Here is a 14,317-nt window from a genome sequence, read left to right on the forward strand (position 1 = left end):
CTCCCCATCCCGGGGGCTTGGAGCAGGTGCCGCGGTTGTAAACTTTTCTCCATCTCCCTCCACTTTTTCAAGGCTTGGATCAGCTCTCTGGCTGCTGCAGCCTGCCGGCGACTGTGAGGGTCAGGGTCCCTCCCTGGCCTCTCGGGACTGACTGCTCGGTTAAGTCCCGCGGCTACGGCGGCACAGTCAGAGCAGCTTCCAGCGACCCCTGTCGGGTGTTCCAGGCAGCCGCTGGGCTCGGCCGCCCCCAGCCAGGCCGGGCCGCCAGAAGAAAGGGGTTGAGCCGCGATCGCCCAGCTCAGGCTCCTCCCGGTGGCGTGTCTGCGCCTCGGGGTGGGGGTGTGGTGGGGAAGAGGGAGGGGGCGAGGCGAGGGGAGGGTGCGAAGGAGGCGCCAGCGTCCAACCTGCGGGCAATTGAAAAAGAGCCGGCTAGGACTTCCCCAAAACTTGTGGGAACTCCGGGCCGCGCGGACGGCAGGAGCGGAGCGGCGGCGGCGGCGGTGGTGGTGGCAGCCAGGCGATGCGAGAGCAGTCCGGACTGTGACCACCTTTCCTTCTTCGGGCTGTAAGGGCGCCAGACAGAGGCCACTGGAGCGAGGCCACGCCGGAGACGGCAGCGGCGGGACCCGGGACGCTAGACCAGCCCCGACTCACCTCTGACGGAGCGGACGCTCCAGGTGACCGAGCCCACGCCGCTCCCCGCAGGCGACAGGCGACGCCCCCCACGCAGCTCGGCCGCTCGCTCTTCCCTCCTCCGGGGACAAACTTTTCTCCAAGCCCTTGGATCAAACTTGTCGCGCGCGTCACCGTCGCCCAGCCGGTTCCGCGTAGAGCGCTCATCTTCGGCGAGATGTCCGAGCGCAAAGAAGGCAGAGGCAAGGGGAAGGGCAAGAAGAAGGACCGGGGATCCCGCGGGAAGCCCGCTCCCGGCGAGGGCAACCCGAGTCCAGGTGAGTGCCTGCAGCCCCGCTACTCCCGGGCGGTCGCTTCGCTCCATCTTGTGTCCCCCGAGCTGCGCTCCGGGATCCCGAACCGGCCCTGGCGTTGCGGAATCCCGCGCTTCCCTGCGGGGGTCGTTACCACCTGGCACCCTCGTCCCGAGCGCACCGCGAGCCGGGCTGTCCCTCCCGGACCCTCCCGGGTGTGCCGTTCTCCCCGCTTTCGGGTTTGGTCCTCGGTCTCCGCGTCGGTCGCGGAGCCCAACCCGGGAGTGCGGCTCCGAGTGCGGGATCCCTGCGGACGGCGCGTGCCCTGCAGCCCGAGGGCTTTGCGCGGGCCCCGCCTGCCCTCTAGCGAGAGAAGCGGGAACCGGCTCGGGGTCCGAGAGCCTGCGCCCCACCGCGTGGGTCCCGCTGCGCGGAGGGTGGTCGGGGGGCGAAAAAGGGCGGCGTGGGAGAGAGCCGGCTTCGGCGCGGTGGGCGGAGGAAAGCGGTGCACAGCCGCGGTGCGAGCCTGGCTTCGCCCTGATTGCGTGCTGCGATAGGGAAACCCAGAGCAGCTGAGAGGGATTCCTAAAGGTCAGCGAAGCACGCAGAACCCGGCCGGGTGCCAGGATTCAGGTCGACTCTGAATAAATTCTATGGACTCTTGCTAGGTTCTAGTTTTCAGGGTCACCCTGATAAATACGCCTAGATTAGTTTCCCAAGAGATGTCAGAAAGCAACAGTTTACCCGAATGTTAAACCCCAGTTGCTTACCGGTTATATAGAGAATGGAAAAAAGGAGTTGAGGCTTTTTGTAAAGCGATCTTATTAATCCACCATCGAAGCACAACGTCAATGACGGCGTCACCTTAGATATCTCTAGAAAGACTAATGCACTGACTGGCCGCTAAATAGATGCTTAAGGGGGTGGGGTCGTGAGGGGGTCTTTACTCTCCATCTGCAATCCCCTATGGTCGATTTGCATGCCTGGTGTCTCTTAGAGCATCCCCAACACACACATTATGGAGTACTTCTGGGAAATTAACCACACTTGTGCAGTCTGTGCCTCAAGACCAATCGCATTCTCTTAGTACACTCCTTGGAATCACTCAGCATTTCAGAACCTGGGTTGTTGGCAGAGACCCTAAGCAAGGTTTAGAACAAAACAGAACGCGAACAGAGGGTAATTGTTTAGCCACTGGCCGTTCTTGTGTCTGCATAAAGGGTACTGCTCAGAAGATTCACCTTAATTACCCCGCATGAGCCTTCCTGAAGGTGCACTGACGTTTCCGTAATGTTTACTGTATATTTTAGAGATTAAATATAACATTGTACTCAAAGTATGAAAAGGGGGGCTGGATTGATGTCACCATAGTATGTTAAAGAGATCCAGACCCAACAAATACTGTAAAGGTGTAAAGTTTTGTTTCCCCTGCCACCACTTGTGGCGTCTATTCAGAAGTTTGTAAGGTCGGCTTAGATCAGCGGTTCGGTTCTCAACACGTGCGTCACGACCCCCTTGCGGGTCAAACCCCCCTTTCTTTCCCAGGGCTAACATATCAGATATCCTGTGTATCAGATATTTATATTACAATTCATAGCAGTAGTAAAATTACAGTTACGAAGTACGACATGATTTTATGCTTGGGGGTCAGCACAACATGAGGAAGCATGTTTAAGGGTCGAAGCATTGGGGAGGTTGGGAACCAATGTCTTAGATGCTCTCTAAGGGTGGCGTGGTTGTCTGATTAGCGTCCCTTTCAGTAGCCGGTTTACCTCTTGTCAAGTGTTCAGGTCAAGTCTACAAGGTACCACAGATATTTTAGTGATTTAGTCCTTACTCACCAGGTGGGCAGCTGTCTCAGACCTACCTACCCAGTGTTCTCTTTAAGAGAGAATGCTAGAACTTCTTTGATGAGTCCCATTTGCTTTTTGTAGTCCCACAGATGTGACTCCCTCTAAACAAGACACATTCATTAAGTGATTCCCCCCACCCTTTTTCCAAGAAAAAAATGGGATGAACTTGTCATGGGCCTAGATTTTAGTATATTTGATTCCATTGAGAGAGAGAGAGAGAGAGAGAGAGAGAGAGAGAGAGAGAGAGAGAGAGAGAGAGGTTTTACCCACTCCAGGAGAATTTTTATCCCCTTTAGGATACTGCCAACAGATTAAGCCAGATTAAGAGCATTTATTCATTTGTTTTCATTATGTAGAAAATGGAACATTATCGGTGTTTCTGTCTTTGCTTTGCCACTTTTCCTTCTAATGGCAAGTGCCAGTCTCATTTTCCTTACTGAAAAGGATGAGTGGGTGATAGCCACATGATGCCTGGGGAAATCCACACTCTTTGTGGACCTCTTTTTTTCTGCCCCGTGGGTCTGCGGCATCCTCAACAGCCTTCCCCCTCGCCATGCGTCCACATTTAGGATTTCCAAGGACAACCGTCTCTTGAATTGTTCTCATGTTGGTGGCCTTCAATGCCAAGTGTCACCCTTTCCTTAAAACAACCACTGTAGCAGTATGTGTGTCCTTGGTGACGTGTATGCAGTGTTGATGCCTCTCTGTGGGTGTTACCCCATCACCTGTATAGCAGCTGGGACAAATAACTGAGAGCATTCAGCCCTGCTGTGTCTATTATCATGCGCAAAGGCATAAATACATCTCTTGGTGGGAACTCCTCAGGAGGAAAACACCCTTTAACCTGCTAAATGACAGGTCCAGTTGATTTGTCATATACCTGGTAATCAGCGTTTCCTATCATCAGTAGAGCTAACAAATACCGGATTGTACACTACTGGGGCTGCAGATGTTCAACCAAATTATTTATTCTGTAATAATGGCTGTCATAAGTCCAACACCCTTGAGGCCATTGATTCTTCTTCGAATAAAACAAGCAACCCCAGTGAAACCCTGGGCTTTGTGTCACAGGTCATGCATCACGGGTTCCATAATGTCCCAGGCCTCCTGCATGCTGGACCTCCCAGATCCTGACTCGGACTGAGTCATTCAGCTTAGTATTTTCCTTCAGAAGCCTGAATTACAAAACCTTATTCTGTCACTTTACCATTGGACTTCAGACCTTCCTTAAGATTGAGGATATTTTCCTTATTCTGTACAGTATTCTTTTTGTTATTGTTTTGCTCCTTAAATGACCTGGCACGAATCTGCTATCATACCTATTTCAGATCTGGAACTATTATGTGCTATTTCATGCCTGGTGGACCCGGTGTTTGTGAGTGGAAAACTGAAGAAAAGTATCCCAAATAGTTAGGCACAGGCTGTACGCGCCTCCAATGACATCACCCACCTGTTTCCTTAACTAAATGGCTCCCCAGGCTGAAGGGTCTGTAAACATTCTTGGAAATAAAGTACCCTGTCACTAACAGGGCAGTCTGTGTTTACAGAACAAGGAGGAATGTCCAGCGATCTGTTTCAACCTGGTTACTTGTAACTGCTTACATTATGTAATTATTAAAAACATTAAAGGTTATTTACAGAATAAAACAGAACTTGTTATGAGGAACTAAAATAGCAGGGAGAGTGAGGGAAGCTTGAATACTGTTTTTCATATATGCAAAGTGATGAAATGGTACTAATAATGAAGATAGTATTGCTTCTATTAGTATTAGAAGAAGGTACTAAGGAGGCTATATATGTATATATATATACATATATGCACATGTGTATGATATGTAATATCATAAAGTATTGGACAATTGTGTGAACAGTAAATACATTTCCAATATCCTCCTCTATCTTTTTCTATTCAGCATAATGTGTGTAGCACATTAGTGTTCCAGGAAGTGTAGCACATGCATTGTATATTATATCACTTTTAAAGCAGAAAATATGAAAGTGTCTGAATGTTAGGCAGCATGCCCTAGCTCTTAGTTCTCTAGGCAGATTGCCTGTACTTAAACCCTAGCATCACCAAACACCCTTTAGTGTAAATTCATGGTAAATTCATGGGAAAGTTACTTACTCTTTCTGTGCCTAAGTTCCCTTTTGTTGTAATGTGGTGATAATTCCTGACTCTCTGGAGTGTGAACAAGATAACCCAGGAAATCTTGCTGACTATTGGCCAACAGGGAATCTGTACCCAGCAAATACAAGCTTTCTTTATCAGATGACTCAAGGAAGGAATTGTCTGCAAGGATATGTGACATAATTTTCAGAATTTACCTTTTATGGGAAGGAAAACCCAGTGCTGACCGACCTCACATTAGTGTGGGCATAAATATTAATATGGACTACCTGTAAAGATAGAGAAAAGTGAGTCCATCAAGTTTCATAACTGCATATATGTATTATGAAAACACTGTGGAGCTCAATCTAAATATTGAAAGTAGAGTGAGGTGCAACAGGGTTTTATCTGGCAGGAAAATGTGGAGGTTTCAAGCTGCAAGATTTTGAAACCGGATTCCTTTTCTGGCAACGTTGTAAGAGTTGCTGTTTAAACCTCCTTTTGTAGTACAGAGTATGTGGTCTTCTCTCTTGGGACTTGTGTCAATTACACACACACACACACACACACACACACACACACACACACACAGTATGCATCAACATGTCCTTTCCTATCATTTTTTTTTAATCAGGGGGTAATAATATAATGGCAGCAAAGTTCATAGACTCTGCTGCAGGTATTTTGAAAGAGAAGCAAAACAAGAAATACAATAAATTCACATTTCTTCATATGTTCTTTTCCCTTCCTCCCTAACTGGAATTGCTATATGCCATGTTTAAGGTTCTTGGGGTATATAACTGATTCTTGCAAGATCAGAGTTCTACTACTTTTGAATTTGAATTTACCAGTACTGATTGTTTACTGACTTCTGTCAAGAGAGAAGAAATCACACCATGTATCAGTATTTTTGGGGAGCTACCAAATTTGATGCAAGAAATGATAACTATACTTTTCTTGGTTAGTTAACCCTGAAACTCCTCCCCTTGGCAAATAGAAGAAATAAAACCAAGCATTAAATCATATTGGTTTACTTTATTTTAACCAAGGGAAAATATACCTATTAAGTATACTTATTAATGGACATGATGTAAATGTTCCCTAAAGGATGGCATTTCTGTCCATCCTGATTCTATTTGTATCTGCATGAGTTTTAGTTTTAAATGAAAGAACAAAAAGCAAGCTACCAAAATACCAATAGATGTCAGTGTTTGTTGCTTTAGAAGAAGTTTAGGTGTTAGAAAAAAATATACACAGCTTCATTTGTTCTGTTCATCAAACATGAAATTTGATGATTTCAGTTACACCGTATCATCTTGTTTACAAAACTACCTTTTTGGGAGTGAAAAATCATGTTTTAATCTAATCTTCTAAGTATTAAAGATACCTTGCAAGTACAAAGACCTTATTTTGCTTCCCAGAGTCTATATTTAAAAAAACAACAACAACAGCCTGGTGGTGTCTGCATGTAAATCTAGCATTGAGGAGGTGCAGACAGGAAAATCTAGGGGCTTGCTGGTCAGCCAGCCTAGCCTACTGGGCAAGTTCCAGGCCTGTGAGAGACTCTCAAAATATTGTGTGGCCCATGAGGACTGTCTTTTTCCCTCTACATGCCTGCCCACGCATGTGCATGCGTTCCTGTACACACAGGAATATGATCAAACACACAATTGCCTCTGCATTAAGTCCCCCAAGAATTCGGACTGCAGGTAAAAAGCTTGCTAATCAATGCTTTTGGAAAGTGAAGTAGCAACATTATTTGAGAATTTTGCATCACCTTAGTTGGTTTTCTCATGTATGACAAACTGTGAGTTATGCCCATTTTTCATGTCCCCTTGATAGCAAGTAGTCAAGTTTATTTTTGAGTCTGCCTCCAAGGAGACCAGTCAGATACTGGCCATTTTCTTCTTTCTTCCTCTTCCTAGTGACACCTTCCTCTGGCCTCCAGAGGGTGCTCTGAGAGCATCGCACTGCTATTCCCCAAAGACAACTCCTGCCTTTTCCTTTTTAGTTTTTGTACTATTCTGGCCAACATAGAAAAATGAACAATGTCTTGATTTGATCAAGGTTAACTGATTTGAATGGATAGATTATTTTTTTCTTAGCTAAATAGTAGCTTCAATTCATTAGGAATCCTGAGTCAGAATATTATCAGATATCATAGTGGTGGTACTCACCAGGCTAAATTATTTGCCCAGATTAATTTTCACTGGCATCTTTCTCCAGAGAGCCAGATACCTATAAGATCTTTCTAGGCACTTCCTGTCCAGTTAAGTTCAAGTACTACTCATGGAGAAGTTGAGTTGTATTTGGAAATTTCACATTGGCCTTAGACACTTCTGAGAAAGCACCATATTTGAACACAAGGTGTTTGCTAACATGGTTGTTTCTGTGTCATTAGCTCTGGCCCTGTTGAATAACACTACTCTGACATGCACATTTCTTTAAACAAGCTAGAGTAGCTCTTGAGAGTGATGGGCTAATGTCATAGTAGCACAGACCCATAACTCCTGTTTCTTATGGTTCACTTATTCATGATGTTTTAAAGATTTATTTTTGTTTTTATCTATGTGTGTCTATGTCTGTGTATGTGCACTTGGGTGTAGTTGCCTGTGCAGACCAAAAGAGGGCATCAGATCCCTTGGAGCAGGAGTTAGGGGTGTTTGTGAGCTGCTCAATGTGGGTGCTGAGGGCTAAACTCAGCAAGCTGCCTTAAACTTTAAGCCATCTCTTCAGCCTGTTCATTCCTGTGCTGGCCCTATCTGTCTTGATTCCTGCATTGCACCATTTCCTTTCATAAAGTGCATTATGGTTTGCATTGCTTTTTGATGAAGGAACAGACTTTGGTCTGCCTCAGTGTCCCAGTGCTTTCTTCTCAAGGCTTCAGTAATAAGGCAGCTGCCTGTTCTGGGCAGCTGTTGAGATTTAGTTTAATGATGTTGGAGTCAGGGAACGTTAGTAGACATATGAAATTGTCAGTTTTATGGGTCATGCATGGCTGATGAGCCTAAATGTCATAGAGGTCAATATCAGAGATTTCTTTTCTTTCTTTTTTTTTTTAAGTAATTTGGCTTTATGCTTTAAATACTATTTTAAATGATATAGTGATGCTGAGAACTTTGAAAGTGTCGAAGTTTTAGTAATGAAATAGGATTAAAGTCAGGAGTGAAAGCTGCAACGGGTAGGAATTGAAGAAGTAGCATTTTCTGTGGTTGGTAGATTAGGTTCCTCAGATATCCACAAAGGATGAAGTCCCTGCAAAGTTAGGGGGCTGGGCGACTAACAACTTTACATGGAGAAAACAAGTGGCAATTTTAACTGTGAAGTCCAAGTCTTATTTGACTTATTAATATACTTTTTCATGCTGTATCTTAGTCACCAGGTTTCCACAGAGAAATACTAGATCCGTGAGTAGGGAACATTGATGATTGGTAAATAAATCCAGGCTTTATTTTTTTTTTAATAATACGTAACTAGAAAAGCCCTCCACCCCAACACTGCCTTTAAGCAAGTTGATGAGACAGGGCCTTTCTCTGTCTGTCCTGGACTTGCTGTGTAGATCAGGCTAGCCTCAAGTTCACTGAGATGACCTGTGTTTCCAGTGCTGGGAATAAAGGTGTGCCTGGGCCAACTCACTTTTACACTATTATATCAGATTGGGTTTTCTCATACTGTCAAATGAAGACATGTTTCCTGATGTTTATAGATACATGCATGCATATATATATATTCAATTTTATGTGTATGTATGTGTACATGAGGGTATGCATGTATGTGCACCCTATGTGTGTGGGGGAGATTTTGGGGATTAGAAGAGACATTGGATCTCCTGGAACTGGAGTTACAGGTGGTTGTGAGCAGCCATGTGAGTACTGGGAACTGAACCTGTGTCTTCTGTAAGAATAAAGACTGTGTTCTTAACCTCTGAGCCATCTCTCCAGCCCCATACAGACATTAATATAAGATGGCTACATTTATGAATTCAAAATTCAGGTAAAGGCAGCTTTTGAAGTATGCTTTTATGACTGTAAGTTGTCACACACAAATGTCCCAGTTTTGGAGATTGAAGTTATATTTTTAAAGTAGAACACGCTATCTCTAGTTATTCCATAGCGAATCTAAAGCCAGTCATTGCACAGAGTGTCTACATTCCAATTTTGAGAGCTTGGGCTGTAGCTCAGATGTAGAGTATTTGCCTAAGTTCCAATTTTGCTTGATTGTTTAAATAAAATGTATTTTATAAACATATAGTGAAATGTTTTGAATATTAACTCCCTTAAAGATCTCAAAGATTGAAAGTTGAAATTCCCATACATTTAATAACTTTGAAGCTTATATTTTAATTTGATTTAATATAAAATTTGAGTATTGGTTATCCTTAGGAAATTTTTCTTATTTTTTTTAAATAATTCTTATTTATTTTTATTTTATATGAGTATATGTACCACATGCATGCCTGATGGCTCCTGAGGACTGAGTTGGTTTTGGACTCCTGGAACTCAAGTTACAGGGAGTTGTCAGTCACCTGATGGATGTGGTGGCTTGCGACTGGACCTGGGTCCTCTACTGGAGTAGCAAGTGCTCTTGATCATTGAGCCATTTCTCCAGCCTAAATCTTTTAAAGAAGTCTCCACAAGGAAGAATGCACACTCTGGTTTAAGGAAACCACTTAAAAACGTGCGCAGTCCCAAGCTCTGTACACCTCAGTGACATGTTAAGGCTGGAATGGACTGTCTGGAGTCATGGAGCATTGCTTGGTGTTTTACACTTTGACTATCAATTGCATTTGTATTCAGTTATCCTACACACACACACACACACACACACACACACACACACACACACACACACACACATACCCCCCCAAAAGAAGGAAAGTAGAAAACTGTCAGAATTGATAAAAAGTATCTATTTATCCTCTTTCTCATGAGTTATTAGAATGAAGAGATTTTATTTTAAAAAGAAATCTCCCAATTTATACTTAAAAATGTTTGTTTCCCTTAACTGTCTCATATGTCATTTATTTCAGAATTTTCCCTTGACTATAGTAATAGGAAGTTGCATTTAGTATGTAAGGCCATAAGAAAGGCATCCAGAGTCAAAGAATAGGAAAGTGTCAGATAAAATGGAAAACTGTCATTCACAACAAGAGTGCTTTCTTTTATACCAGCGGCTCTCAGCCTGTGGATTGCTGCCCTCAGAAAACACACATTTCCAATGGTTGTAGGAACTGGGACATCATTCAGTAGCAGCATTACAGTTTATGAAGTAGCAACAAAATGGTGGAGCTGCCTTTAGGGTCACAACATTAGGAAGGTTGAGGACCACTGCTTCAAAGAGACGAGGGGATATGCTGTTATGGATTGTTAAATTAAATTCCTTCTCTTTTCAAGTTTGTCTGTACTTGGAAAGTTTTCCAGCTGTCAGTGAGTATGTCCTTTCTTTCCTGCCTCTATGGACTCCTTGAGCTTTATTTCATCCATATGTGAGGACAATGAGGGGTTGGTCCCTTTCTTTAATAGCAAATGACATAATAGAGGCTTCAAAATAAGAGAAGTTATTTTAGATACCATATAACTTAGAGCCTGCATTTGTATTAAATTTAACAGAGTCTGTTATAATATTTTTATTGCTCTTTCCTTTTTTCTCCATCCTCTCCCCACTCCCAACTTGGAGGACTTACTTTCTCAGTATGAGTTAATACTGCATTAAGGATTAAGGGTAATAAGTAAAAAGATTGAATGTCTTTGTTTTTTTGTATCCTTGCATGCAGATTTCTGGATACCAGCCATTTGTAAGCTTACTTGGGGTCAGTTGTGGGCTAACACAGGAGCCTCCAGTCAACAGTTCATATGGAATTGAGGACAGGACATTTTAAATCATCATTTAATGACTGTCACAAGCTTGAATGGTACTTATGCTAAGTAGCATACTTAGCATTAATGTGAAGGAAGTGTGGGTGATACTGTTTTACATTTATTTGTGTGTGTGTGTGTGTGTGTGTGTGTGTATGTTAGAAGTTGTGAATGAACATTTGCCACTATGTGTGGAGTAACGAGCAGGGGACAATTTGTGGAAATCAGTTCTCTCTCCATAATGTGGGTGCTAGTGATCCAACTCAGGTGTCTTGCAGGTCCCTACATTTTGAATTGACACCTACATGTTCTGTGAGGTATTGGATAGAACAAAGTCTCCCTAAAACAGATATTCTTTGGTTCACATTCTGGTGTCATCACCACACTTGACAGTTGATCCAGCCCTGTCCACCCCAGGATTATAACGACTCTTGCGTCAGTCTAGAGATAAGCAGATCTTTGTCTTCTTCCAAATATGTCTGTCATAGTCACCTTAAAGCAAAGCGCGCTCTCTGTCTCCATCTCTGTCTCTGTCTTTGTGTCTCTCTATCAGTCTCTCTCTCTCTCTCTCTCTCTCTCTCTCTCTCTCTCTCACACACACACACACACACACACACACACATGGATGCTTCCACTAACATATGGGGCATTCTAAATAAAACAGTCTTTTGGTGTCCCTGTGTGTGTGAACACGTGTGTACACACACAAAGCACTGGAAATCAATCTCAGGGCTTGAACATACTCCTTTTCAGGCAGTACAGGAACCAGTGGGGGGGGTATTTCCTGAATGACTTGGTGCTACAATGCATGCCACTGCATTTTATTTTGTTATTTAAACATTTGTGAACTTCATGGGTGAGCAGTGTTTCTGCATTACTCCTGGCCCCCATCTTCACCTCTGCCTCGTCCTTTATCCTGCCTCTCTCTCCCCAAGTCTTCATTACTTCTTTAATTATTATTGTTATGGGTATATGTCCATACACACATATATGCACACATGTATATACCACCTACTAGTCCATTTAGTGCTACACATATGGACACGTATCCAGAGCTGACCACTTAAAAATGTATAAACTATACAGGACTTCGTTCCTGAAGGAAACTGTTTCTTCCTTCAGCAGACATTGATCTCCCTATAGCTTGTCATCTTGTTCATGAGTTTTAAATACACATACCCATATTCTCAATCTTTCAAAACATATGCCAGTTACTTCCTTATATGTAATGCTTCCATTCATAGCTCCCCATGGTTTGAAGTAAGGATAGTGTTTAGATAACTGTTATTTGCATATGAGTTTGCAGAATAAATGAATGAAGCTAACATATGCTTATATATGCATTTGTATATGTATTATATGTTAAATGTACGTAGAGATGCATATATGTACCACTTTAGACTATTTCCAGAAACAAAAGGATGAATGATTATATTATGTGAATTGATTTGACAGGCATTTTATTGTCATGAGACATAGTATGTTCATTGTCTGAAGTAGCTTTTCATTAGTGTAATAAGTAGATCCTAATTTTATGTATATATATCAGATCTATATTCTTTTAGTATATTCTGTATTCTCTGCCAACAGTGAACTAGGAATATCATATTGATATCAAGTATGGCATTTCACCGTCAATCTTTTCGATGCATTCTTCAGTCAAAAAGTTTATTTTTAATTTTTGAGGTTGTGTTTTAATTACAACATTTCTGCTTTCCCTTTTCTCCCTCTAAACCTTCCTGTATACCCCTCCTCACTCTCCTTCAAATTCGTGGCCTCCTGTTTACATCAATTGTTATTGCATGCATGTATTTTTAATAAATAGGAAAGGGAGGTACTGTGTTGAGGCCCATGAGATGGTAGATTTTTATAAACAGTATAATTTCAGTAATACTGAAAATTATTACCATCTATTTCTGGGAACAATATCGAAGGCCTATATGTTGTCCTCAGAAGGATTAGATCAAATACAGACAATAGATTATGATTATGACTGCAGTGAGGTCACCTGGCCCTGTACTTGAACTCTTCCCTGGGGGAACTGCTTGTGCATTATCCACTTTGGGGAAGAGTTATACTTATAGTAATTATGGAAATGAGCTGGTGGGTTGGTCAGGAGAAAACTAATTATTTGAATACTGAGTTGTATGGAAAATGAAATCCATGCTTTTCCACATATTAAATTCAATAGGGATGGGAGACATGTCTTGGGTTTGATTTGTTTTTTAAGCATGTTGACTACATTGTGTGTTCCCAGTTGTCCTCCATCTGAAAGGAAGAGAAGTATCTGTAGAAATAGTTACTATATTTTGATATTTGGGAGAGAAATAGTGTGTTTTAAGTGTTGTATACATTATATTTACAGTCCATCTAAAGAGTCTATGATCCATTTCCAGAAGGCAGGAGAGACAGGGCCCAATCCCTTTCTCAGGGAATAAGAAGAAGTGAATGGAGAGAGGGATAGAGTGCTTGATTCATGGCCTTCAGGGCTGATGGATGTAAGACCTGCTATAGGACAAGTGACTCTAACTTTGGACAGTGTGCGAGCAAAAACAAGTGATTTCCCACAACGTTCTGCCACCTACACAATTAATATGGGGCATCATAATTTCACCTGTTTCCTTCTCATGAAAGCCCTGCTGCTTTTTGAGAATGCAGCCACATTCTGCAAAAGGAAAAGTGTTTTCAGGTTGACTCCATTCGTCTCCATGGGCAGTGAAAAAAAGAGGAGAAAGCTACTAGTTGTAGGCTAAAATTTGTTAGTCTGAGGATGATGCTCTACAGAGACAAAGTGTCATTGGTCCGGGTCTCGAAGGACATTAGGACATGCTGTTTGGGGAACTTCAAGGGGCCTCTGACATGACAGGACCTAGCGAAAGAGAGGTACCTGCGTACTCTTTGTGTCATTTTAGATATGAGGTATTTCAGAATCACTACCAACGTCTACACCAAATGCCATGCAGTTCCACAGCTGGTTGCTTAAGCTTGATCAAAATACAGATGTATCAAGGAAATAGTTTATCACTCCCAAGTTGTCTCACAATTCTCCTAAGACAGCAAAAAACTGAAAGATGTCCAGTGTTTTGCTAGTGTTATTAATATGTTAGCTAAGTATAAAAAATTCCCACAGAGATTTTATAAGAATCTGATGTTTGATTGCCTGGAGCAGTTCTTTGTTGAACATTTTCCTGATAAGTAAAGAATGGACACTTTTTCATCATCCTATGTCAGGGCATATTTGTCACTAAAAGCTTCTTTCTTGTCACTGTGATGGCTTTATAGGGAAAACATATTTCACATTACTCTGAAAAATAAGAAATGTGAACTAATTACATGTTGATTACATGATATAGGTTCTAAGTGTCAAATCTGTACATCCTCAAACATGTGGTTCCATGCTTTTTATGGCTGTGAGCTTTCTTTGCATTTACTTTCAGAAGCAATCAGTAGGGCTAAAAGTGTAGCTCAGTGATGGAACACACCATTCCTTGGATTTGCTCCCAGTACCACAAAAGTATTAATAATTACAATTAATAATTATAATTGACTAGAGCTGCTAAGGTAATAGATTTACTT

General features: G+C 42.5%; 1 protein-coding gene across 11 annotated transcripts in view; it reads left to right on the forward strand.

The window, feature by feature from the left end:
• The window catches only part of Nrg1 (neuregulin 1), a 981,870-nt gene that overhangs the window by 788,892 nt on the left and 178,661 nt on the right, over positions 1-14,317 (forward strand). The window contains exon 1 of one of the 11 annotated variants that reach the window (XM_040731715.1): positions 406-950. The exons of 8 other annotated variants lie outside the window; for them this stretch is intronic. In XM_040731715.1, the coding sequence (XP_040587649.1) occupies positions 851-950 (100 nt within the window). In that variant the 5' untranslated portion in view covers positions 406-850. 11 annotated transcript variants of the gene reach the window in all.

The sequence above is a fragment of the Mesocricetus auratus genome, unplaced genomic scaffold (assembly GCF_017639785.1).
Source record: "Mesocricetus auratus isolate SY011 unplaced genomic scaffold, BCM_Maur_2.0 Super-Scaffold_100026, whole genome shotgun sequence".
Classification (NCBI taxonomy): domain Eukaryota; kingdom Metazoa; phylum Chordata; class Mammalia; order Rodentia; family Cricetidae; genus Mesocricetus; species Mesocricetus auratus.